General features: G+C 41.7%; 1 protein-coding gene across 2 annotated transcripts; it reads right to left on the bottom strand.

Annotated features, from left to right (window-relative positions):
* Nucleotides 1–3,222: 3,222 nt before the first annotated feature.
* Nucleotides 3,223–26,474, bottom strand: map3k10 (mitogen-activated protein kinase kinase kinase 10). Of its 2 annotated transcripts, XR_012986556.1 has the most exons (12): nucleotides 23,975–26,474; nucleotides 16,946–17,126; nucleotides 16,566–16,714; nucleotides 15,649–15,824; nucleotides 13,652–13,898; nucleotides 13,280–13,405; nucleotides 9,782–9,917; nucleotides 8,055–8,167; nucleotides 7,338–7,540; nucleotides 6,427–6,949; nucleotides 5,184–5,326; nucleotides 4,799–4,887 (listed from the first exon to the last, which is right to left on the bottom strand). XR_012986556.1 is itself a non-coding variant. In XM_076282582.1 (11 exons), exons 1-11 carry the CDS (start codon nucleotides 24,858–24,860, stop codon nucleotides 4,454–4,456), a joined length of 3,174 nt encoding a protein of 1,057 aa, XP_076138697.1. In that variant the 5' UTR covers nucleotides 24,861–26,474; the 3' UTR covers nucleotides 3,223–4,453. The 2 variants fall into 2 exon arrangements, 1 of the variants encoding a protein (XP_076138697.1); XM_076282582.1 differs by lacking the exon at nucleotides 5,184–5,326 and having other exon boundaries at nucleotides 3,223–4,887.
* Nucleotides 26,475–26,572: the final 98 nt, after the last annotated feature.

The following is a 26,572-nucleotide window of genomic DNA, read 5'->3' on the forward strand; positions in this document are numbered from 1 at the left end:
GCAGCTGGACACTTTCAGGGCACTGCCCCCCCCTGTACCCCCCTGTCCCCCTTTAGAACAACCCAATTCCCTTATGGTAAGAAGCCTGTTTTGGTCCCTTTAAAGCCCATTGTTCCCGGTGCTTCGATTTCTTTGCCAGGTACAGACTGACAGAAGAACAACCAACCAACCAACCAACCAACAAACCACCACAGAGAAGGAATCAGAAGGGAAGTAGTATACAGACATAGTAACAAATGCTAGAATGGCACAGCAACTTAAAAAGACACTGATAATACAAGATTTCGCATCATGTACCAAGGGTGTGTATGAAAAAAAATCATGCTTTTTTAAGCCAGAAGACATTGGCTGAGCTAGGACTGTATGGAGGTTTCTTGCATTATGGCTTGGCTTTGGATATGAAGGTTATGTTCTGTAATGCATATCAAGGCTTTAGTTCCCAATAAGACAAGCTAAACGAGTCATCATACATAGAGTAATGTATAGTGCTTGATTGTTCCAGTGTCCCCTCACCCTGCTTCTACATAATGGTAAGAATAAGCATCGCTATTGATAATTCTCTTTCCTTTTTATCGGTCTTGGTATTCATCTACCTGCCTTTGTTTTCCTCTCTCTCTCTCTCCCTTCCTCTCGCTCTGTCTTATTTCAGACATGAATTAGATCTCAGTTTCTCAACTCTTTGTATTCAAGGGCTAATTCAAATACTTGTAATTTTTCCCTCTGTTTTCTCTCTACTTTGTTGATTTGGGGGTTTAGCATCATTGGAGTTACTGATAGTGGTCGAAAACAAGTGTATGTCTTTTCTCTTTCTGTAAGGACAAAAATACAGCTCAAGTACAGTCTCTGTTCTACTGTTATCAGGTGTGTTTCGTGAACCAGTGTCTTGAATTAGTTGTCCATTTCTCCTAGTGTATATTGTTAGAATGTTAAGCCTGACCTCCCCTCTTGCTTTGAATGGTGGTCCAGTCACAGGAAAGTGTTACCAACCGTCTGATGCTGATGAAACAATGGGGGGTACAGTACATGGGGTACATGCTAAAGGTACTCCAAACTCACAGGATAACTGTGTATTTGAACTGATACGGTAATCAGATAACACATAAAATTGGATTCCCTTTACTTTACTACAGACAAGAATGTAGTAAAACCTCTTTAGAAATGATAACATGGTTATTGCGGTCAAACTCATAAAGCAGCCAAGAAGACCATTCATTTAAGGAATTGTATGCTTTGATTTTCTTGAAATAAGTTTAGGTGACAATGTCATCAATACCAGGCCAGGAGAAGGACAATTCAAGAGCATGTCTTGATTTTGAGTGTGCAATATGTGATGTATGTGTAAGTTGCGGACGTTTATGTTAGGTTTGTGATCCGGAATCTTACTTGACCTTTTGTCAATCATGTCCAGGTAAATTTTCATGATCCTTTTAGTGTCATTTCAATGCTGTCATTTTCTTCTGGATCCAGAAAAATCTTATTTAAATAGTCTTGGTTGATTCTAAATGGATGTCTCTCAGTTGATTTTCTCCTAGTGTTCCCTGCATGTCTACAAACGTTATGGGCATTTTGGAATGGTATGCAGTGGTCTTAATTTCTTGTCCTTTGTATCCAGTATTCGTTGGGCTTAAGGGATATGGTTACTATACAGCAGTGTGTATCAGTAAAAAGATACTGAGGAGGTTCTGAATTAACTCATTTTTTCTACTACCTTATACAAAGCAGACAGCTAGTTATGTCAGTGGGACTTAAGCCATTGGAAGAGAAAAGCTATAGAAGGATAAAGGATCTGAAAGATAAAGTGACCCCACCCACAGCTTCGGTGTTTTTTGATAGATGTCATTGATCAATATGAAATCACTGCATTTCAAAATAGCTGCGGAAACTAGTTATGGTTCTCTCTGGAATTTCTTAAAGAATCACATGAGCTATAATGTAATTTGAATTGGTTAGCTAGCTAGAATAATGTAGAAAATGGTGTGGATTTAGTTCTGTTTCTGTCTCTCTGTCAAAGAAGACAGAGAGAGTGCTGTTGTGGAGTGAAGTTATCAAAAAAAATGTCTGTATTTATTTCTCTGGTGCCTAATTATCTGGGCGATATCTTCTGGGCCAATGAATAGGACATACCATTGTGCTTGCAACTGCAGAGGCTTACTTCAGAGTGAGAGCCACCCCATTAATCAAAGTGTGCAGCTCAGATCAAAACAAAAGCACAAACATAAGGACATGGATGAGGAAATAGTGTCTTTTTTTCTTTGATGTCATTTGAGATGTGTGTCTGTCAATGGTCGAAGTAGAATTTTGTGGTTTTGACAATTTTAAGGGGGGAGGGATTGAGAAAATAACGGTTGTAGAGAGCTTTACTTTCATTACTGTAATGATATTAAACTAAGAGAGTAAAATTCAAATTTGAGATTACAACCTCTGTGATCGTAATTCTGGAGATAAAGTTCATGTGTGTGTATGTTTGCTTGTATGTGTGTTGGGTCATTTTCTAATTTATTTTTGGATATCTGTAAATTGCTCCAAGGGTTTGGGTTGGTCTCTGACCTCTACTGGAGAAGGTCTGTAAATGTCCTGCATGAAAGAGATGGGAGGAGGCAAAGCGAAAAGAGGACATTCATTTTTTTCCCTCTTTCTTGCTTTAATTTTTTATGCGTTTTAAGGGACTCTGAACTGGAAATTACCCAGTGGTGGTAGGTTTGTCATCATGGATCATGAGTCTGTCCTAAGAGAGAACATATTGTGGGATATTGGATATTATATGACATTAAAACTGGTTGTACTGAACTGCTAGTCCAGGAATGCACTACTGATTGGTATTCAAAAATGATAAATAAAGTTTAAACAAAACCCATGGTGTGATATGGTTGTCATGGAAATATTTATTAATTCCGACATGGTATATCATACTTAACCAGTAACTTTGAATGGGCTCTTTTCAGTGCATTAGTGTATTCGAGAGTTGTCTATACCTGTAATCTATAAAGAAAATATGTCTTCATAATGGTAGTGAATAGGGCCCTATGTTTTAATAATAATTTCAAAGCCTTTAAAAGCCATATTGCATGAGAGTATTTGATGTTTCAGAATGTGTCTGCTGCAGCCTTACAGATTACTGCAGCCTTACAGATTCAGGGTTTTGATTTTTATTGTTGTCTCCTATAGACAGCTCATATTGGACTTCTGCTATTCTACCAGCGATGATAATGATTAATGGAAACCTCAGAGGTAACAGTTATTTTAATAAATACCATGGCCGTTCACACATAAAATACAAGAATGGGCCTAGTTCACTCCTTCACATAGCATCATAGTTTCCAAATACCCATCGTAAACAGACACACACGCACACACACACACACACACACACACCACAAGCATACAGCGGACAAATACAAACAGCGCCGCATAAAAATGTTTCAGCCATTTCTAGCTCTGTGCATGATCTCCTAAAGAATAGGATGTATGTTGGTATTGCGTCTGTCAGTGTAAAAGTCCACTCCATCCTTCAGTCACTTCAGCAGTTGATTGTATTCATGGAGGGCTTGTAGTTAGTCCAGACCCTTCCCATCCTCATGAGGACATAATAATGGCATAATGATGACTAATGAGGTTCTATTAAATAGGTGAATAGCTACGGATTGTTCAGACAAAGCAGGTAGTAGATGTTGATGTTGAAAAAACCCAAATTCCTCCTCTGTGTGATATTCACTGTAGAACTGTTTGAGAGCAGAAAAAAGAGAGTGCGCTAGAAATAGATATAGCTGCATGAGAAGGATAGAATACTCTGACAGAGAGGATGCTGAAAACTAATGGATGTGCTATGCTACTCACTTGATATTCACACAAATAAGCATGCTTCCCAACATATAGATGCACATATTCACATCATGTATATTCATAAGAAAAATAAGAAGGCCCCTGCACAGTCCAGAAATAGTAAGAAATAGAACCTCAGTCCTATTTGGTATTGGTGCGAGAGAGCTTGTGCTTTTCAAATTAGGTTTGAGTAGGTCCTTTTTTCAAAATAAAAAAGGTAAAAATTAAATAATTTATGTTTATAGTTACATCTAAAGAATATCTATAGGTTGACAGCCATGTGAATATATTACACATCAATGTTGACAGTCATTTGGATATATTACAGATTGCAATGACAAATGCCCTATCAGTCAAAACATCCATTCTTATATTCACACACACACACACACACACTTACAGGCATTAAATAAATGTAAAAATATGCACACACAGTAAAGACTCTCAAGGTCCTAATCACTGTTGCATAAGAGAGCATGAATCCACATCTTCGGTCGAGTCCACCGGAGTCTATCTGAGTCGGAGTACAGAAATATATTCTAAGAAACAACAAGTAGGCCCCTTAAAGGATCCATATGGGGGACCGGGATTGAAGGTGTGTGTGTATGTGATTGAGGGGTTGGGAGTTAGGGGACTAAGAGAAATGATGTCCACAGAGAGTGGGAGGGGGGTGCTGGCTGCACAAGGGCAGGGTACTGTCCTGGTTCTGCCCCTCCATGTCCATGTCCAGGAGCGTCTGTTGCGCAGCGCACACACTGCTGTCCCCAGAGCCCAGGAGGCTGTCACTGCTGCTGCCAGGCGACAGGCTCAGTGTCCGCGAGAAGGACGCCAGCTTCCAGGGGTCCTGGCGGGCCCGAGACGACGGCCGGGGCCGGGGTACGAACTCCAGCGTGGTGGGCCTCTCCAGGGTGGGCGTGCCGGACAGGCTCTGGTGGTGGTGGTGGTGGACTGCCGCTGCCGGCGGAGGAGGAGGAGGAGGCGCTACAGTCAGAGGCTTGCGACGAGGCACTGACGGGAATAGGCTGGAGGGGTCGGGTAAATGGGGCATCTTGAAAGTGCCACGGGGTCCTAGGAAAACAAAACAAACATAATTATGAACTAAAATTCAAAGTTATAGTCAAATGATTTATGAAGAAAAGACAATATTATGTAGCCTGGTTTCACCAGACTCACTACTTTATTTCACTTTATGAAGATCTGTCAGTCTGGGTACTCACAATTGGAAAATGTTTCCAACCCTAACAACATAGTGGGCATAGACTTTAGGTAAACTTTAAAATTGGTCCAGCCTAACCAGTCACATTGATTAGTGATTCCTAATGTTGCTTTCTACTTCTAAACTGCTTCTGCAGTCATGTATTTACCTTTGCTGTATACATTTACACATTCTTCCGACTGCATTTTTCTGATGTTTGCAGGCATTGCTACTACCATTTATCACAGCCATTTTCGACTTCGAAACTAACGTCATCCCTTCTCGTCGCTGATTGGCCTGCCATTCTGGTGGCTGAGGAAAATGTAAATGCATTGTGAGGAGCCAGACTAGTATCTCAGTGAGATGAAAATAAGCGGAGATACTAGGCGGGCAGGGCCAGGTTAGAAATTGTGGCCAGTTTGCTTTCATTTGCAACTGAAAACTGATTAATTTTGTCCTTCAAATTAGATATACACATTTTTATGTACATACAGTAAATGTACAAATGTGTATATAAATGTATGTTAAATAATGAAATGTATACCAATATTCTTTATTTGTTCATTTTCATTCTTAAGTACAACTCCGGTCTAAGAACAATGATTTTTGGAAGTGTTAACGAGTGATAACTTTCATCGGGGACCATAACAACGTAACGTAATGACCAGAAGAAGATTTTAGATAATGCACTGACTGCACAGTGCGCATCAAATGTGTGACGATTTGAGCCTAGGTAATGGCTTAAAAGGGTGATTTATTGTGATGTAACGAAGCTGCCCCAAAAGGCTATGCTACTGTATGCTATTAAGTTGTACATGCATATTTCAGCATTACTCAAAACTGCATCTATTCATGACGCTTTGGTCCCCACGAAACGAGTGTAAACTTTCGTTGAGGACCAAAACATAGACTCTAGGCCAGTGGTTTTCAAAGTGGGGGCCGGGTCCCCCTGGGGGGCCGCGAGGGGGTGCCAGGGGGGGCTCACCAAGTTGGATGGAAAAATAAAAGCAACAAATAAATACATTTGAATAATTTAAAATGTACCTATTACTATAAGGGTTGTTATACAATATCATTATAATAATGTGATGCATATATGAACATTATATTTCCCATGATAATGACTGGGAATAATAGTAGAGTGATAGCTCTCATATAGAAGAAAGCCCCAAATACAATTTTTACACACTGTATGCTCCATCGCGAAGTGCTTGTGGCTAAAATAATTAATGTATTTTTACATTTGCCATAGTATTGTCGATGGGTTTCATAACACATCAAGGGGGGCCTTGGCCAGAACCTAGTGGTATTTGGGGGGCCTGCTCTAGGTTGTTCTTAGACCGGAGTTGTCCTTTAAGAACACAGTGGGACACGGTCAGTAGGGACACTGGAAGGTCAGTGGAAGGCCTCACCTGTGTGTGGTGCGGTGATCAGTGCTTGCGTGGGGGGAATGGACACACTGCCGTCAGACGGAGTGCGCCGATGAAGCACCACAGGCGGAACCCTCGGCCCGATGGCACTGTCCGACGGCGTGCGGCGGTGCTTGCGGTTCAGGGTCATGCCGGCCGACACGTGAGTGGGCGTGAGCGACTGATTGGGCTCACGCTTGAAGCTCTCGGCCCGCAGGTCCAGCAGGGGGTTGAGTGACGGCGTGGGCGAGACCACGGGCAGGGCCGGCGAGGGCAGCAGGTGGTCGTCGGGGTCGGAGGGCAGAAGGGATTTGGTGGAGTTGCAGTCGGACAGCGAGGAGAGGGAGAGGAGGGTGACGGAGGGCGAGGGGTCCAGGCAGGCCAGGGCCGAGTCGTGGTGATGGCTTTGAGAGAGGGACAGCGAGAGCGTGTGGCTGGGCGGGGACGTGCTACGGCGGAAGCGGCTGGTGCGCTGGAACAGACCCTCCTTCTTCTTCTCACGGGCCTCCTGCTCATCCTGACTCACCTACAGGAGACACAAATAAAACGTAAGTATGTAACTGATATGCCTATTTGCATTGTGGGGTTGTGGCAGTCTAGTGGAACTAGGGATCTGGGCATCCAAATGGAACACCAGCAGGCTGTGAGTTCTGCCAGCATGGCGCCCCTTAGCAGAGCACTCAACCCTGTGTTGCTCCAGAGGACTGTAGTTAGTTCACTGTTAATCACGCTGGATAAAAGGGTCTGTTAATGACATGTGATACAAATGTGTTGTAACATGATGGTTTCTATAAAGGGCATCTGATTTGCTATTGACACACACACACACACACACACACACACACACACACACACACACACACACACACACACACACACACACACACACACACACACACCAGCCCTCAACTCACCTGCAGACGTCCCAGCTGCAGGAGGTCCTGTCCCAGAGCCACGGAGGCCAACACTGAGGCACAGCCCAGCAGCAGCAGGTTGCTGTTTTTGTGGTGTCTGCAGCGCTGGACAGAGCCCTGGGCTCCGGCGGCCGAGGCTGTGGAGCCGTTACTGCTGGCCTCCAGATGCAGCTGAGACGGAGAGGTGTCCTCACAGTTTTCCTCTGTCAGCAAGAGATGGATTCATTAGCCATCTTAATTAGAAGGGTGAAGTTACACCTTATCTAAACAAACGTAAAGCTACCAATTTAACAATAGTACAAGCACCCCAGTAAAGGAGGTAAAAATTATAATGAGTACTATATTCAGCCATAAAATAATGAAAATATTAACAAACCATAGTGACAACACATGAGGGCTTAGAGGGAACAAGTCTAACCACCCACACTCATTTGAACCTTTTGGATCTCAGTTGGCACAAGGGCCGGCCCTAGGCATAGGCGGTATAGGCAAATGCTAAGGGTACTCCATCCACGGGGGGCACCCTAAATGACAGGGACGTTTTTTTTACGTACTTTTTCTTTACTTGTTTTTTTTTTTACAATACAATACAATAACCAAGGGGGAGGGCGGCACCAAAGTAAAATATTGCCTAGGGCTCCAGTGCAGTCAGGGCTGGCTCTGGTTGGCACTCAAAGCAAAGCGAGTGATCAGAACCACACAGCCACATAGACTCACCCATTTCATTTAAGCTGGAAAAACCAGCTGTCATGGGAATGTGCTTTGGGGATTTCCCAAGATTGGGGGCACTGGAGGACCATGTCTTGCATCCCTCGCCAAGGGACTTCAATCTAAGAGAAGAAAAGAAAAAGAAAATATGTTTTAATTATCTAGACATTGATATGGCATGAATGGAGCTAAATATTATCACAGTGTCAACATCACTGACAAGTATGTTTACTTAATAGCACTCTAATTACTCTTAAAGCAAATATTGCAGACATCACAAGTGGATTCAAACAGTAGAAGTTACTTCATGGCTCCTGCCCATCCAGCATAAACACAAATTTTTTTTTTTTAAATATATATATTTGAGTTCAACAGACGATTAAATTGCACTAATGTTAAATAACTAAAGAGGCAAGATATATTTGCAAATCTAATACAACGAGCAAGATCCTAAGTTCAAACCTCCGTGTATCAACTCAATGCTCCCACACACCACATAATAGCTTTAGTTAATGCACGAGACACTTTGCACATTGAGTGTCTTTGCTCTTTGCCAATCATTCAAATTAGGGCCCCCTGTCTTTTTATGCTCCTCCGAACCACAATGTTTGTTTCTCATTTACAGACATTTACATTTGCAAGGACTGGCTGTCAAACTGCTTTTGACACCAAACACGGAACAAACAGCTAGACGACTGTGAGACGGAATTTGCTGTCTTTTAATTATTCTACCTTGTGTGTTTTATGTTTTCTTTTTTAATTATTCTTCATTTTTTAATTATTTTACCTTGTGTGTTTTATGTTTTCTTTTTTGCTGATTTAAACTATTCTTTGACTATTGCCCTTCTATCTTTTTATTTGCTATTACTGTTTGCTTTTGTTTATGTAAAGCACATTGAATGACCTCTGTGTATGATATGTACTATATAAATAGACTTGACTTGACTTGATTTGACTTGCTGAATTTGACAAACGTATGGGATCATAATCTGTGAACTGTGCCTTTACAATGAGCCTCAGTTGAACTGCAGACTCTGTAACAGTAAGTGGCAGACAGGGAAGGGGACTGGTTTTATACACCTATAAATTATTAAAGGCTGTAGGAAGTAGTCCTCTGTATTCCATCAGGAGGAACTGATAGTAGCTATTAGCAACCACCCACAGCCCATTTGTTGGTCCATCACACTCTTACTCCTGGAAGAATAGGAGTCTGAATAGGAGACCACACTCTACAAGGTACAAGCTTTTATCAGCAGTGTTTTGTTCTGGCTTACTCATATGTCCAGTGAGCTAATGCAGAATTTAGCCAAACAGAAAACATGCTGAATGGATGGGAAATAGATGACAACCCCACAGATCCCAGCCCCTGCGTCTGTTTAGATAGATAGATAGATAGATAGATAGATAGATAGATAGATAGATAGATAGATAGTTTTATTCATCCCCGCAGAGGAAATTCAGATGTACAGCAGCAGCAGATGTACAGCATTCTCACTGCAATACACTCATAAAAACCCTGACGACAACAGTTAGAGTCACAAAACAAGCTACTATCATTAGTAGTAAATAATTAATGCACTTCAAACAGGTCCGTTGTGCAGTCTTATGGCGGCCGGAACAAATGACCTCCTGAACCTCTCAGTCCTGCAGCTCATGGAGAGGAGTCAGTCACTGCGGCTGCTTTGCTGGGCAACCACAGTGTCATGCAGCGAAGGGGTAAGTGTGGTATGCTCTACCTGTCCTCCCCGCCGACTCTCTCCTTCTGATGGGTCGAGCTGGGGCCCCAGGTCCGGCCCTTCTTCTTGCTGTTCACCACCTCCTCCTTGCACACAGCCGTGCGGCCCCAGGTCTTCCTGCCATCGCAGGGGGTCACTGGGAGGGAGCCAAACAAAGCCACAGTACATTTAATACGGAACACAACACACTGTTGCAGTCGCAATCTCCCGCTAACAGAAGCAAACACTGATGCAGCACACGTTTTCATATTACATGATGGCTGGTTGTGCTGCCAGCAGAGGGGTCTATTCTATGCAAAGTGACCCTGTGTTGCCAAGGTGATAAAATAACAAGAGCATGAATACAGATTAGTGGCATACATTTCAGATAGACTGACAGGCCTAAATTAATAAACTACCCTCATTTATACCTATTTGGCCTTGAGCTCAAACAATACTAGAGAAAATGTAGTCTGATTTGTTGAATCATGCTGACCTAATATGTAAGGAGAATTTTTATCTAGAAAATGCAACCCTCTTCGCTGAAAATCTGTGCTTTCTGTGCTGTTTTTTAATCGATTGTCATATTAAAAAAAGAATAAATAAATAAATAATAATAATAATAATAAAAACGTTAGCCTACTTAGATACTGAAATATTAATCTATGTTTGTTCAATAATGTCTAGTCAGCACACCAAATAAGGAAGGCCTATAGATAGAAATTGTGAAAATAAAATATGTAGATTTTAGTAGTTTGGTCTTTTCATGTAGCCTTGGCAACTAGCCATCTAGTATAGGCCTGAATAATATGCACCTCAACATGTATTTTGCAATCATTTAACCCGCCATGGGCAATGCTAAAGTCACTGTTACAAACAGTGCAGCGTGCAAGACTAGGCCTATCATTCTTTTTTACTCTTATGATTATGAGACAAGGGTACACTTTGAAATGGGTCTTACATTTCCTTTTTTGGGGGCACTGACTCTGCCATGACGCTCCTGTTCTTAGATACACTGAACTGATTAAGTTTGGGAGAAAAGAGATAAAAAGCTCGCCTACACTGAAAATTGATTAGTTGATTTAGCGAAACAGGCCAATCAGGATGCTCTCTGTCTTGGATGCGCTCAGGCACACACGCAACACCCCTCTCTCTCCCCCCTGTCGTGTGCACACTACACTCAGATGCACACGCGATTTTAAGTCTCGGTCTGTGTGATCGCTCGCTCTAGATCCAGGGAGATTGTATCTAATTTGCGGGCGTCAGGGAGCCGCTATCAACATGCGGGAGACTCCCGGAACTTCCGGGAGACTTGAGATGTCTGCATTCCAGGCTTGTGCACAATTCAGAATTGAATTGAGAATGACTCCTAAATTCCAATTCAATTCTTGAATTTGAATTGAATTTGAATTAAGGTCAAAAACAGGATGTAGAATTACAATTCGAATTTGAATTAAAGGAAGTAGAATTGAAATTCAATGAAATTCGAAGAAATTCATATAATTTAAGGGTAGTGTTTTACAATGAAACAGTATATGTCAGATATGATAGCATTAAACACACAACTTGTAACTTAAAACAGTAACAAATTATATTTCCACACTGTAAAACATAATAGTTTTACTTACTTAAAATGTTATAGTAAGTAGAATTCAGGTTTTGTGTTGAGATTACTTGCGTAAAATGAGTGTTACTTCATTTTGAGGTAGAACAGTCAAGTAAACTATACTTGAATTGCTGAAGTTTGTGCTACAGTCTAAAATTAGTTTATAATCTTAGTTAACCTGTTAACAAAAGCATGCAAACTGATTTTCTATGCAATTCCCATTCCAGATTTGTCTGTAATGTCAAGTTGCTCACTTAGTGTAGTGCACTTACAGTACAGTACACAGAATTGCTATTTCAACTAACTTGGTCATTACAATTACAAGTAAAGTATACTGTATGTTTATTTAACACAAAAGGTGTATTGAAGTTGTGCTAATAAAGTTGTGCTAAACTAATGTCACAGTTCAGCTAACTGATATGACAAAAATGCATTTCCAGAATACCACAGACCCCGCCTACATATTGTTTAAGGGATCACATATTAATTTACAATAACAAAGTGACAGTGACACTAAAGGCTATATATAGTGTTGTTGTGTAATTGATATGTGATTTATATTGATACATCACCCCATCAATGACTATCCAAAACAGACCAAACCTGTGAGTAGAACTAGTGCTGACAGTTATAGACAGACACAGATTTGTAGCTGGAAACCATACATACAGGTACCCTGTCTCTGCTAAGTTACTGAGGCTAAATGTGAGCTTGACTAGGATTTTTATGGGTGCTCTCCTTGCAAACTTATGTTGCTATTTGACATGGTGGTGTTAGTGGCTGTCCATTACATGCACTCTCCTCTCTGGTCAGGATATAAATATCAACCCCAATGCCTTCACAACATCATGGATACACTGAAATGCCAAAATCAGGCCTTTGAATGAAGTGGTAAAACAAAGTCCTGACTCACTGTGGACATCAAAGATTAGGGGGTTCCCTGAACCGCTGGACAAACCCAGGTGGGACATAGTAAGGTCTCCCCTTCATTGTGCAGTACTTTCAGAGTGTAGTAAAACAAAATACCAATGTAACATGTTGCTGAAGTTCTACCCACAGCATTAGAGTGTTTTGGATAGTCATCCACATAAATGACACACCAACAGTATATATTTGTATATTTGTCACTGTCACTTATAATTTAAGATTGAATTTCAGTAAGGATTAATATGTGATATCTTTACAAATATGTGGGCCAGGGCAGTGGCATTCTGGAAGTGCAGAATGTAACATCAGTTAGCACACCTTGTGTTTACACAATATACTTTACTTGTAATGACCAAGTTAGGTTAAATAGGAATTCTCCTTAGTATAAGTGTACTACACAAAGTAAGCATTTGTTTGCACAACTTGGAATTCCTATCCCAGATTAGTCTGTAATTTCAAGGCAATCGGTTTGCATGTTTTTTTTTTTTTTAAACTACAGTTAACTAACAGGTTAAGTAAGGTTAACTAACTAACTAACTTCACAGTGTAGCAAAACTTAAGCTATTCAAGTATAGTTTACTCGATTTAAATTATCATGTTCACTTAAATTACTCCTTTTAGCCAAGTTATCTCAAAAAGCAAAATCAACATAATCAACAAAAGACAAAAACTGAGTTATACTAACTAAACATTTTAAGTAAGAATAGCTATTCAATTTTACAATCCAAAGTAACTTTCCCAAAACTGAATGCATGTGATATTCAACACATTCTTCCTGTTGTTTGACTGTGGAATTACATTGAATTGCCATGAATTTAATTCCACTTCCTGTCATTCCAATTCCAATTCAAATTCAACTTCCTGTGGGGCGGAGCCAATTCAATTCAAATTCCAATTCGTGAATTGAATGGAGATCCATTCTAAAATTCGGAATTTTGCACAAGCCTGCTGCATTCACGTTGCCCAGTGTGAGGGGCAGCACTCACAGCGAATAGCCCTGAGGCGAGGGATGACTCCTGGGCTGGCTGGAGGAGTGGTGGTCTCAGCTTTCCCCTGCGCTTTTCTCTTGTCCACACTCGGCGAGGCCTGCACAGTGATCTTGTGCTCGAAACCTGTTGGAAGAGGGTTCAACATTCAGTAGAGTCCCATCAATGCATACATATAACCGAAATAAACCAATGTGTGCATCTCAACTGATCCGGAGGCCTAATTTGATGGAATTAATCTGACTTTAGTTTGACATCTCAACTCAGTACGTATCTGTTCTAGCATCTAACATATTACATACTTCAGCAGCACGGCCCTAGATATAGATGCATGGCCCTTTTGGGTTAAAATTAAATTCCATTTCGACCCACCAGAGGGCAAGCTGATGCTGTTGCTGTCTCGGCCCAGCTTGAGCAGGCGGCTCTTCTTGAAGTGGCCCTTGCGCTTCTTGACGTGTGGCTTCTCCTGGTACACCTGGTGGATGATGATGTTCAGCTCCCTCTCCACGATGTCGATCTCGCGCTCGGCCAGCTCCTGCTCTCTCTTCCGGAGCTGCTCCTCCTGCTCCCGCTGCTCCTCCGCTGCCCGGGCCAGCGCCTCCTCCCACGAGCGGAGCTCCTGCAGCGGCCAAACGCAAACAAGGAGTCACTAATGTAAAGACTGTGGTCAACATCATGGTCATACATACACAGTATTCTAAAACTGATAGTTCCGGTCCTTGATTGTGATTGGCTGAATCGCGTTCGATGCCGTTGTAAAATGCAGCATAAACATACACCTTGACCGCATTTTGTTCTATATTACTGCGCTACCATAACTTGATACTAAAGTTAAAGTAGCTGCGTCTCGACGTTGCTTGGCAACCATTCAGATAGAGGAAATATATTTCTTGGCGGAAGAATGATTATCTAGGAATAACTCATTATATTTCTAGTTGCTGTGCCTTTACTTTATGAAACTTTGCCAGGTATTTATAGTAACAGTTTTAGAAAAGCAATAAGCCACTCGAGTCCATTAGTTACACTGATTCTACAACAGCTAAGGGGGGTTTTAGCAACGCCCCTTAGCTGTTGTAGAATCAGTGTAACCTACGGCCTCTCGGGGCTTATTGCTTAAATAGCAATGTGGATGAAGGATGGATGAAACATCCTGACTACCATCATTTAAAAAGGGTGAATAAACAACAATAGCATTATATATAATTTCCCTATTCATACTAGTTTAATGAATTAAAATGACTCATCTTCACTGCTGGCTCCCTGATCCCTATTTGTAGCTTCTACACATGATATCACATCTCTATCAACATTACTGTCTCTACTCCTCAATGCTTTGTTCACCTTTGTATGTTGCAACTGTCTGCCATCTTGGTTAAGTAGCTCCTACTATATGAAATATTGATGAACTTCATTAGTTGACAATGACTCGATGTCAAGACAACGATGAACGCATGCAGTTTCGGGTGGCACATGCCAGTAACTCCTAGTATGAGTGCAACTGGAGAAGACCCTCTGATTGAGACAGACCACAGGAGACTGTATACCAAAGATTCTAGAACAGAGCAGAGAAAAGAGCTCTGTTCTAGAATCTTTGCTGTGTACTGCACCACACCAGCTCCGCACACACAGGCTGAGCTTACAATGATGACTCTTGAAGTATTTCACACTTGTTTTTAGCAAGTCCTGAAATAACATCTTTATATGCTAAGCTTACCCTTTTGATCACTTTTCCTTAAAATAGATCTGTCGTGAGTCAAGATCAATAAAGAATTAAGAGGGATGGCTTACATAACTTGGGTGGTGTGGTATTTCAAGCATGCTCACAATCCATACCTGGACCATGCAAAACATGAAGGACATAACCTGCATCTATATTAGGATACGTACTACCCATAAATAGTCAGATTTATTGACTAATGCATGTAATGCATTATATGCATGTTTCATATGGAACATAAAGGCACTTAATAGATTATCTTTTTGTTTTTCTTGGTAACATCTCAGCTACCAAGCACACATTTTATATTTAGTTCTGTGTCTTATGCTGCTGCTAGTTTTACAGTCATGGAAGCACATAAAGGAAATTAGCTTCATGTGATGCTAAGATACCTGAATATATTATTATGACCATATTTGCCTGTAAATGTGGAGTTAAAGTTTAGGTTAGGCTTATGATGTCTTGAAAGTATGGTGTATTTAAGGCTACTTTTATAGGTCTCCAGACTTCATCATGGACCAGTTTCAGCACTCCAAGACACAAGAGACGCTTGCTCATAATGGAGGCAAGACGAGTAAGTGAATGACAGTGCACTGAGTACTCTCAGATAAAAGTCCCAAAGTTCCGTTCAAGTATCTCCCATCTCCCTTACTTTTTCTTTTGCCCGCAGCTCATCAAACATCTGCTGGATCTCCAGCCGCCAGTCCTCCTGCAGAGAGTGGAAAGACTCCAGAGGCATCTGGAACATGGCTGACTGCTCGATGGCCAGCAGCCGCTTCAGGATGCTCCCAAAGGAAGGGCGGCTGTGAGGGTTATGGCTCCAACACTCTGGGCGCCAGACGGAGGAAAAATAGGACAGAGGAGATGAAATGAGAATGTGTGAGCATGTAAGGGAAGATATGGCCAATGACCACACTGAGAAATTTCAACAGAAATGTGCTGTAGGCTAATCAGAATTTGAGACTGGTAGCACGGCATTTGGATTTGATTGTGTTTCAACCTAGCCTGAAAGCAGCCTGGATTCACTCCGCCCACAAAATTTGAGGATGTCAAATGCCTTAATCGCTGTTTTCTGTTCATCTTGTAAAGTTATTGCGCTGCCAATATCTGGTATAACAGATGCAATAGTGGAATCTGATCATCTTGCTTCTCTAGCAGTAGCGATTTTGTTGTCAGCTAAATCAATTCAAGCGCCCTCAGGTGACATGACTGCTACACTGTTGCTCATTTGTCCACCATCCCATAAAGCTCACCGAAATGATTTGACTGGCCCGAACACATCTTATCCGAGCATAGAAACGTCTCAATGAAGCGACTCAAGACCGAATTTCTCAAATTTTGTGGGGAGGATACATTTGGGCCAGAGCGGTAGAGAAGACAAAGTGGCAACACTCCCATAAAAGACCGTGGAAAAAAATGGCAGCAATTTTCCATGCCAGTTTCGGGATGATGAGAGAGTGTTGCAACTCTCTCTTTCTGTGGCTCTGTTCCAGGCTAACCTACTGCAGGCTGATATGTCTTGAACGGGCTCTCAGTTCAGAACCACTGAAATAATCAATGACCTCTTACCTTCAAGCAGGTGTGCGAAGGCCTCTGGGCAGGTGGATGGGATTGGAAGCGTCAGCTTATTCATGGCGACACCGTAGGCCACGGCCAGAGCATCAATCTCCCGATACGGAACCTCTCCCGTCAATAACTCCCACAACAGAACCCCAAAACTGGACACAGGGAGAGTAAATGAGTCACACGATGTCAGAAATGGCCTTAAGGGATCATGCACTGTAGGTGCTGCTTACTGCTTAACCAACACCAACACTTAATCCTTTCAGTGTCTTTACTGGAAGTACATGTCTAAAGCCAATGTCTTCCTCTGAAGCTCATCTTTCCTCTAAGAGGAGAAAAGCAGAGTAGTACTGAAACTCATCCCTCCTGATGCACTGCAGACCTACCTCCAGACATCACTGCTTTTGGAGAAGAGAGACAGCTTTATGACCTCTGGTGCCATCCAAGCGTAGGTACCCGCTGCGCTCATCTTGGTGGTGCGGTGCCACTCCCGTGCCAACCCAAAGTCGGTGATCTTCAGGGTCCTCCCCCATACGTTATCCCTCTCCACTGGCTCCAGAATCAAAACTGATCATATAAGAGATAGAGTGACAAAAGAGTAGAGGACCAATAGGATGGTTAAAAAAAGAGAGAATTGCTAAATGCTAAGAATGGATACCAGCAATAATTCATGAATAGATATCAACAATACTTTCTGTCTTAGCCATCCTGTCACAGCCAACCTGTGAAGTTTAACATGCTAATTGGTTACAGTCTGGTGTTGATAAAGATCAGGGAGAACTTTAGGGGGAACTTGAGAAGGGGGAGAACTAGCTAGCATGAGTAAGAACAAAAACTACCATGTTTTGATGCCCTTGGTTTTGACTGAGAAAAAATATTACTAAGCTGTTTTAACAGTTTGCAGATAACAAGACCAGTAGACTGAAAACTGAAGAGAACAGAATGTTCCAGAGAAGTCCAACCTAAGGGAAAATTCATGCAAATGTCCATCTCTATATCTGCTACACTTGCTGGATCTGAAGCTAAATATCAAAATAAACTAAATTTCAGTAAGACATAAACATCTAACACTATGTTGTATACTACGTTTCTTCCTGTCACACAGAACATCTTCGATCATCCCCAGTAATTAAGGGTGATGATTTCTAAGATGGGAAACATCACTCCACCCAGTGGTAGAGGGGTGATCATTCCAGTGCCATATGTAGAGAGAAAGGATGCCGGGAAGTGATAGCCGGGGTGTGTCGTCATGGCAATATATTCAGAATACCCCTTAACTTATCCTTTTGTTCCGGATTTCTTTTTTTCTTCAGTAATTTTGTGTCAACCATTCCCGGGACACTGAAAGACCAGGGTGCACGAAACTTGTTGGGCATGTAGCCCCACAAAGATGACACAGAACCATGGCAGGTATCTTTGGCTGACAGGTTCAAAACTGCACTGAATTTGACATGTCTGATCATTATGACACCCTCTGAATGCATGCCAAATTTCGTGGAATTTCATTCATGGGGGACCATACAATAAATTAATATATGTGTACAATTAGTGACTATACATGCACACACACACACACACACACACACCAACACACACACACACACACACACACACATACACACACAGTACACTTGTAGGCATACGTACGCACACACACACACTGGCACGCTCTCACAGACTCACACACATACACACACACACACAGGTACACACACATAAACAAAAACACAAACACGTGCGCATGCACAAACACACCCACACACACACAAACACGCACACACCTATAAAAACACACACATGCAGACAAGCAGGCACACACACACACACACACACACACACACAAACACACACACACTCCATTACCACAAACCCACTCACAAGCGAACACACAAACAAGCACAGACACATAAAAGACACACACACACACACACACTCCCCATTGGATCTGGTAAAACATATGTAATCAGCGTCCCATATCAATGTAAACAATGATTGAACTGAAGCAGACTTTGCAACATTGGAATCAACTGTAACATAGCAGACTACCCACCATAATTTCCGTAACCAATGAATGTAGTAGGCTACGACAAATTTAACAGGTCGGCCTCTTTTTAAACTAAACTGCATTCCCTTTTTTGTCCTATAAATGCATGCCTATTGCCTACATACATGACTGACAAACAGAATAACATCATGTAAGGTGTCCCGATATACAGAATTACAGTTTTTTTCAAATGCTTACACACTAAATCTTTGCTTGTCACACAATTTTCTAATCATGTCTTCCAAACATCATAACCCCACACCAAATCTGCAAAACCATACACTAATTCTCAGTGTTTGACTCAATTTTCAATGGACTAAAACACATTTTGCAAAACACCACACACAATTTTCTACTTAACACACAAAAATCAAACAGGAAGTAACTTGATTTCATTTTTCAAACACAACCCATCAAAATGCCACACTAAATCGCCAGTGCTTCACTCTCTCTCTTCACATGTGTAAACACTCATTACTTTACGGAACACTATCCAATCATTGCCTTAATATAGGTCTATGAATAGATATACTCTCTATATAGGTATAGACTCTTTCAATCTGCTCCTAGAGGATTTCCGGTTGAAATATTCAGAACCAATGCAGATACTTTGAAAATTACAGTAATCGGACTTTAGCTTACAGTAATGTTCTACAAAAAGTTGACTTTATGTAAAATTGTCTTTTTACTCTATTTTTGTTTGTCCCCATGTTACAGTATACCATTAGCTCAATAAATGTTTCTGTGTCTCCAGAAATGCCTTAGGAACACTTACTGTAGAATTGTTTGTTTCTGTAGTTGAAAGGGTCTATAGGCCTATGAATACATACTGTACACGACCCCCCCCCCACACACACACACACTTGTCTTTAGAAAAAAACAAAATCAGTGTTTTCAAAACTCCATGTACATCTGTCACTGTATTCTTCTTTGCTTTTTTTCTTGTTTGCTGTAAAATACTGTATTCACAACAGCAAATTATTTGGGAAAAATCACTATTTTTGGTTTCAATATTGCTTGCATTTTTACTGTGTATTTCAACTTCTCTTTGTTGATACCGTAACTTTCACTCTTGTATGGAAATACATATAGAAAGCCTAAGACAGAAGAGCTTTAGGTTTTGAGCAACAGTGTGTACATGATGTATCCAAAATGTCATATTATGACAAAAGTGTTTGTAATGTGAGGCGAATGTTTGCTTTAAACATTTGTTTTTGACATTTTGAATGTTGTGTGTCATTTTGCTGGAGATTTGGGGCATTTTGCATTTTGTGTGAGCAGTTGTGGGTTTTGTGTGTGGAGTTTTGAAAAATAGACACAGAGATTACAACCCATGTTGACCATTTTGGCTCCCTCAGTTGACTTTTTTTTTTGATTGTATTTTTTTCCAACTTCAGACATGTCCAGAAGGGATTGTAAAAGAGAAAAGTTGGATCTAACACATTGGTCACAATGTGGCATACTACTATTTTTACGTATTTGAAATACTTTAAATACAATCCCTCAAAGTATTTTGTTACAAACTACATTAGATTGGTTCCAATCCTGCAAAATACAAATGACAATATTTAAAATACATATAATAACAGTAAAATACTGTGCATGTCTGTGCATCTGTACGTCTGATGACATTTAGCTGATGATGATTAACAGCAGGTGTTTTTTGTTTCATGTCACCTTATTTAGACAACCCTCCGTCTCAGCTGGGAAATGTCTAAGAAGTGCATTTCAGTTAAGTATTTAGACAGATACATAGCTCTGGTCTCTCTCTGTGTGTGTGTGTGTGTGTGTGTGTGTGTGTGTGTGTGTGTGTGTGTGTGTGTGTGTGTGTGTGTGTGTGAACATTCACTTTCCCTGGGTATTTCCGTGTGTTGGCTCAGCTATGGAAATGTTTGGTGTGTCAACAAGAGTGTGTATCCGGGTAGCTCCCAGCAAGGAGAGGCGGGCCCAGTCCTTTACCCTTATCGGCAGTATGCAAAGTCAGATGTGGAGAACACACAGCACAGCCTTTGTTTGATGTGCAAAAGAGCATGTCTCACCTGAAACAGCTGATTGCTGGATCACTCCTCCAGTGAGTGCTGCCTGATGGCCATCTTTGGCCACTATTGTGTACAGACTGACCTCCACAGAGGACAACTCCAGCAGACATCCGTGTCAGTAATCTGATAGCCGAAAAGCAATTGGTTGGAGTGGCAGTATAAGATTTTGTCTAAAACTAGCAAGCTAGCTAGCTAGCAGACAACAACCATTAGCCTTTTAAACAGCTGGTAATGATAAAAGCTAGTTAGCCTTCAGACTGGTGAATTTCAGTGGCAGTTTTCAACATTTACACTGTGTTTTGGGCACACAACCACAACACGGTAGAGTGCTGATAGTGGGATCGAGGGCCGATATATGCTCCCTTTCATGTAGTCCTACCATGAAAATTAATTTTGATAAAAACTGTCTGCCAATAATATACCAATAAAAAAATGAAAAGAGATATTATGTTGTTAAAAATATGACGTACATAATTGTATTATGCAGTCTGTTCTGAGACCAAACAGAATCCTATAGTGAATTTAAACTCCACTGTAAAAACCACAGTTCACATTTCCTGTCATCATTAAATTTGTTTACTAGACAAGTGCATCACTGGCACCACCATGAAGCATGAGAGTAGAAGCATGTTGGTTTGACCAGGGCCAGAGGAGAAAAGAAAAGAAGCTTAGTGGAGTTGAATTCCATCCAAATGAATTTGGCCCATGCGCCATGGCTACCTTAACAAAAAGCAGCAGGTCCTCCCATCTACTACAACTCAGAGTGATGAGTTCCAAGTGGAACAAAAGTACCAATTATTTGATATTCTGCAGGCAGGCTGAGAAGCAGGTTAATATTTCTCATATGTCATGCCAACACATTGTTGATTCTGTGGGGTGTAATACTCCTCACTGAGGAGGGTGGATGTCACGTGTCTGTTTCACAGTGTGTTTTAAACATTGGCCACACTGGGCACACACTGTGTGTCAGTCAGGTAAACAACAAGGTTACATAAGCAAATTTTAGAGGCTAATCACAGACTTAAGAGTAATTTATACATCTGAGCTATCAGTCAGACTGCTCGTCCACGGAAAGAGAGCTCAGACCAGACAACCTAGGATCTGGTTAAGCCACTTTCCCAGTGGCCCAGAGGGCTCCACCCACTTGTGGGATCATATTGACCCTCACCTTTTATGTTCTGTCCTATTCGTCTTTCCTGTTCTCTTTGCTCTGTTTCATACAGAGTCTGCTTTTTCTGCCATATAGCTTATATTGCGACTACATGCTAGTCTTGCATCACAAGACACACATTCACTGCATTTCGTAACGTCCATCTAGCAATGCTCCACTGGGATTCGTTTTCATCCATGATGCCTCTAAAGGCCATTGACCTGGAATAAAATCAGCCTTTAACCAATCGGAGGAGAGTCCCATTACTGTTCTAACTCTTGAATTTGAAATAAAATAATAAAACAAAAATTACAAAATATACTGTTCTTTGGATGACATTGTCTAAACCTTTGGTAGCAAGCCACTGGTAGGCTTTACCTTTGGTAGGAAGCCACTGCTGAGACTTACAGTACAAGCCACTTCTAAATTCTGCTATCTGATGGTACATTTCATGACAAGCCATCTTTCTTGGAATTTCCTCTACCAGCATCTAATTTTTCTGCTATGTATTAAGATGTCTGAGAGACCCCTAATTGTTTAGCATTCCAGGCCATGTTTCTAATTAACTGAATAACATTTCAAGCATCATCGTGGATAGGGACTTGACAACCAGTGTTCCCACTCTATGCTTCTAAGATGGAACAGTGAGTCCCATGTCTGCATCATTTCCCTAGTGTGATATTACTTGCAAAGAGAAGAAGGTCGATAGTTGCTTTACAGTTTGTGAGTATCTAGCCTCTATTTGAGATAATCTGGCTAAAAGCAATCAGGTCTTTGGAGAATAGCCGTGCTGGTGCACTCCTGTAGTCAATCCAATGCTCCGAGTTTATTTACATTGGGTGTCAGAGCTTTGTCTGCAAGAAACTGGTATTTGGAGGCAACCACGCTTTGAACATTTCCACAGTGATTTAAAGAATGGGAAAACTTACACAAAGACAGACACACACACACACATAGATAAAAGCACATACATAAAGTATAGTAGGTGTACACGCATGTACTATTGACAGTCCCTACACACAACACACGGTCAGGCATGAAAAACCATAATGTGTGCTTTGCCATGCAAAAACACACACACACACACACACACACACACACACACACACACACACACACACATATATATAATTCCCCTTAAGTCATTTCAATTAAAATCTTAGAGGCTCTTATGCGCCTGTGGCCATTTCTGCACTCACTATCATAATTCTAACAAACAAGAGATAAATAAACAATCCAGAGTGGTATCTTTAGATAACATCCAAAAGGCCACATGACCACAGGTCTCTTCTTTGAAAACGTTAAACATTAAACTGGAGTTGTGTTTGCTCGTTTGTAGGGTGAAGTTAGCTGCAACATACTAATCTATGACCTCGAGACCTGAATTTCAACTCAAGGTCCTGAAATGGGCTTAGTCCAGGTTTGAGCTTTTGAGTAGGCTTTTTAATTAATCTAAGGCAGTGTCCCATGGAGTATACTAACTCAGTACAGGTCAAATGCCTCTTCCTTGTTTTAGAAAACAACCTTACTTTACTTTCAAGCTGCTGAACGCTGCAGCGATGTCAGAAGTGGCTGCAGTTGAAGAAGGATGCTGGAGAGTTTAGAGCTGGATTATAAGTAATCGTGTAACTTTTTCAGACAACTATCCTATGTTGCCTGTGTCCTTAAACTTCAGTCCCATAAAGAAGAGATTCTTTAATGGAGATAATTGTCACAGTGTAGAATTAATGAGTAAATGCACACAAAATCTATATTCAGCCCAAAACCATGATGCAGCACAATCAGGGGATGTGTTCCCTCTGATACACAATAGCAACTGCATCTTTAAACTGTAAGTGGCACAAAAGACCAAAATAGCTCAGCAGTCCAAAGGAGAGACAGTAGAGTATGGTAGGAGGAACAGAATGGCTTACTAAGGAAAATAAAATGCACACAAAACTGCATATCTGTCTGAAAATGTTGATTGTTACTGCATCATAAATGCATATGCAAAACATTTCCATATTTCGGAAGGTTCTTTCATGCTGTTTGCTTGCCTTGATTAATCAGATCTGGGTGCATTCATTACAGGAATAAGAGTCTCTACTGTGTCACAGATCTACTGTTCACAGATAATATTGCTGACCTAAAAAAAACAGCCACCATCTTTATGCCAGGTGTGAGAACATTTATGTGTACTTACTGTTGCTGGACTTGAGGTCTCGGTGGATGACAGGAACAATAGTGTGATTGTGAAGGTAGTCCATCCCCGTGGCGATCTGCACGGCCCAGTTCACCAGCACCCTGGGTGGCACCTTCTTGCCTGCCAGCGCTCGGTTCAGGCCTCCGCCGCGGGCGTACTCCATCACCAGGCAGAGATTGGGCTCCCGCAGGCAGACGCCACGCAGGGAGATGATGTTGGGATGCCTCAGCATCCAGAAGAGACGGGCCTCCTGCCTCACACTCTCCGCCGTGACGCTGATGTCCTCGTCCGGGTCCTGCCTGGCGGCTTTCACGGCCACCTCCTCCCCGCGCCACATACCTTTGTACACTTTTCCGAAGCCGCCGGCGCCAATCACTTCCTCCAAGCTCAACTCTGCAAAGTCAATTTCCAGTGGGCACTCCCCACACACCAGCATATGTTCGGGTGGCAGCTTAGGGTAGCTGGTACTCCGCCGCGTCACGTAGTTGCTGGGGAAGATGCCGACTTTGTCCTGAATCTTACCTGTCCACCAGCCCTCATCTCCGGACACCTTCGCGTCCTTGGAGAGCACCTCCAGCAAATCCCCACGGTGTAGTGTGAGCTCCTCGTCTGCCGTGGCCTCGTAGTCAAACACCGCTGTCCAGAAGGGGGCTCTCCCTCCGGGAGGCGGGTGGACGTGCGAGTCCGGGGAGCTGCAGGATGACATCCGCGAGGAGTTCCAGCTGTTCCCGTTCTCTGTGTCGCCAAAGCCAGGTGGCTCGGTCATGTTTGGGGGCCCTGATGAGTTTGAGGAGGAGGAGGTCGGTGGGTGGTAGCACCCCCCACAACTGGCACAGGGCAGTGTGGCAGCGTCGCCACTGCTACTCAGTCTAGTATGGGGCTCCATGGCTACCGGTCGTCAGCGGTGGGGTCTCAACAGCTGGGGTGATTCCTCTGTCAACTCACACAAACCATCCATGCAGAGCCCACTGGATGCAAAACTCACAGAGGAGTCAAATGACAGAGGACTGTCAGATAATTTTCCACGCTGGATGGCTGCTTGATGTTTCTAATTGCACGCAGTCTGTGTGTCCCCATTTATGATGTCGGCAGCATTAAAACCGCTCCCTCTCGGCCAACTGACATCCTGAATATACATCCAACAGTAAGACCATGTAGGGCATTTACTAACAATGGCCCTCCTATCCATAGGACCACTAGCCTTGTAACTGATGCAAAATCTTCATATACACAAGGCTTGATCTGGACCAGAGGGTGACATTTTCTCCTGAGTTGAAATGAGGGATATTATATTATTGGCTTTGTTCTGCATCCACAACATCAAAGTTCCTTTAATGATGTATGACACCTGCGCATAGTCTCCTGAGAAAAACTGTGTTACCCTGAATTTTATATATGGCAGAAGAGAGTTGAAATATTACCATCATCTCTATTTTTTTGGACTGCTTTGGAGTACTTTTAAGATACTGTATAGCAGCACTGTCCTCTCTCTTCAATAATGCTGTCAAGCACCTCTCTCTTCCACATAGGTTATAACATAAAAGTGGCGAGATTAATCATCATTAAATAAGCAGACTTATGCGACATGGATTGTCAGTGCTTACATCTAACATTATTATATTGTTGTCATGCACAGTATTCATCCCCATGTCTACAAAAATAAATCAATTCTTGCCTACAAAATGGCAATCCTTCAACCAGTTTATAATGGTCAAACAACAGCCTAATGAATAGCCTACTGTTGCTTTCTCGTCTAAATCCTGTAGCCCATGTAAGCCTGTGTAATGTCCTTATAGTCTTTAAGAAAATCACTTGTCCATTCTAAGATCAAGTAGCCTAAGTAGAATTGCAAAAAATGCCATGACATCTGTTCATTTGCCTCGTTTAAGAGAAATATAGTCGGATACCCATTACTTTACTAAATCATAACAACAATCACTTTCAAACACGCTTATAACGTCAAAACAAGACGGCATCGCATACTGTCCATAAAGGTAGCGTAGCATCCTACGTCAGTAGTGTTATAATCATGTGAATCAGCGCGTAATAACAATTATGTTATGCAGTTCCACTATATATTCATAGCATACATCTTTCGTATGTCATACGGCAAAGTCTGCAATATTCAAGTTCAGTTCACAGAGATGATCTTACATTAGCGATGCAAACAATGAGCTCCTACTGTCACGGCGTTCTGTGTTGTTTCAGCTGGACGATGATGTCGAATGCTAGAAAACCTATCAAACCTAGGCTACACGATTCAGTCAAGCACAACGATTAAAATGTTGTTTCTTCTAATATGATAGAATCTTTCGCTTCTCATAGCCTGTTTGCCACGAATTAACTGTAATGAAATCCGTGTGGATTCAGGCGGTAGCATCTCTTCCATTCCCGTCACCAAAATGAGCGAATAGCGATGCCAGCTAGACTAGGCTACTTCATGATGAGAAGCGTTCATGTAGCCTGGGATAGGCTAAGAATACACCAGCCAGCATGTAATATTATTATTATTATTATGAATAATAATAATAATAATTATTATTATTATTATAGGCCTAATTATTATAACAACAGCCCTGTAACAACCTTAAGACCACG

Source organism: Alosa pseudoharengus, unplaced genomic scaffold (genome assembly GCF_046254945.1).
Source record: "Alosa pseudoharengus isolate Yale_2024_CS ecotype anadromous, Long Island Sound unplaced genomic scaffold, YU_APseudo_1.1 YU_APseudo_1.1_scf_13, whole genome shotgun sequence".
Classification (NCBI taxonomy): Eukaryota; Metazoa; Chordata; class Actinopteri; order Clupeiformes; family Clupeidae; genus Alosa; species Alosa pseudoharengus.

Excerpts from the sequence above, each read along its gene's own strand:
- map3k10 (XM_076282582.1), bottom strand. The coding sequence starts at position 24,860 with ATGGAGCCCCATACTAGACTGAGTAGCAGTGGCGACGCTGCCACACTG. Across the intron at positions 13,406-13,651 it reads CAGCATCAGCTTGCCCTCTG|GTTTCGAGCACAAGATCACT; the intron begins GTGGGTCGAAAT and ends CTCTTCCAACAG. Across the intron at positions 6,950-7,337 it reads TGCAGCTGGGACGTCTGCAG|GTGAGTCAGGATGAGCAGGA; the intron begins GTGAGTTGAGGG and ends TGTCTCCTGTAG.